General features: G+C 41.1%; 1 protein-coding gene across 1 annotated transcript in view; it reads left to right on the plus strand.

Annotated features, from left to right (window-relative positions):
* Nucleotides 1-1,237, plus strand: part of LOC115065352 (olfactory receptor 1L4-like) — a 9,150-nt gene that overhangs the window by 2,991 nt on the left and 4,922 nt on the right. The window contains exon 2 of the mRNA XM_029545790.1: nt 36-96. Within this exon, the coding sequence (XP_029401650.1) occupies nt 36-96 (61 nt within the window). The remainder of the gene's footprint in view (nt 1-35; nt 97-1,237) is intronic.

Below are 1,237 nucleotides of genomic sequence, written 5' to 3' on the forward strand. Positions count from 1 at the left end.
TATAGTAGCCTGGGCTGGCATTTGTGTTCTTCTAGGGTCTGAATGACATCTGCCCAGAATCTTCTGGCTTTCATAATCTCTGGGGAGANGTCAGGTGTAATTCTGATAAGTCTGCCTTTATATGTTACTTAACCTTTTTCCTTTTCTGCTTTCAATAGTCTTTCTTTGCTTTGGCATTTGATGTTTTGATTACTGTGTGACTGGAGGAATTTCTTTGTGGTCCAACCTACTTGGAGTTCTGTAGGCTTCTTGTATATTCATGGGCATCTCTTTCTTTAGTTTGGGGAGGTTTTCTTCTATAAATTTGTTGAAGATATTTACTGGCCCTTTAAGTTGGAAATCTTCCTTCTCGATTACACATATTATACTTGGGTTTGGTTTTCTCATTATGTCCTGGATTTNCTGGATGTTTTGGGTCAGAATCTTTTGCATTTCACATTTTCNTTGATTGTTGTGTCAATATTTTCTATGATATCTTCTGCACGTGAGATTCACTCTTCTTTCTCCTGTATTGTGTTGACTACAATTGCATCAATGGATCCTGACTTCTTTCCTAGGTTTTCTATTGCAGAGTGGTCTCCCTTTGTGATTTCTTTATTGATTCTACTTCCATTTTTAGATCCTAGATGGTTTTTGCAATTCTTTTACCTGATTGGATGTGTTTTCCTGTATTTCTTTAAGGGAGTTATTTATTTCCTTCTTATAGTCTTCTATCATCACAGGAAGTGACTTTAGAACCATACCTTGCTTTTCTGGTGTGATGGTGTATCCAGGACTTGCTATGGTGGGAGAGTTGGGTTCTTATGATGCCAAGTAAATTTGGTTGCTGTTTTTTCTGTTCTTACACTTGCCTCCTGCCATCTGATTATCTCAAGTGCTCGATGTCCTCAGTAAATCTGATTGGAACATGTCCTTCCTGTAATCCCGGTTCATTCAGAACTCCTCAGAGTCCAGCTTTCTCTGTGATCCTGTGATTCCAGGATGCTGTGAACCTGAGATTCTAAAGGTGTCAGGGTTCTTGGCAGTCAAGCTTCCTCTGAGACCCTGAGATCTTGGTGTGACCAAGCTCCCAGGATCCCGGAATCCTGGGATCCTGCAATCCTAAGATCCTTGGCATGTTACAGCACCTGGAAGTGGTATCTCCTCTGGTGGACCTTGGGCTGTCCACCATGTTCGAAACCAAGATAGACCAGCACCAAACAGAAGGAATCTGAGCTGTTGTTCGGACAGGATTCAT

The sequence above is a fragment of the Mus pahari genome, chromosome 14 (assembly GCF_900095145.1).
Source record: "Mus pahari chromosome 14, PAHARI_EIJ_v1.1, whole genome shotgun sequence".
Classification (NCBI taxonomy): domain Eukaryota; kingdom Metazoa; phylum Chordata; class Mammalia; order Rodentia; family Muridae; genus Mus; species Mus pahari.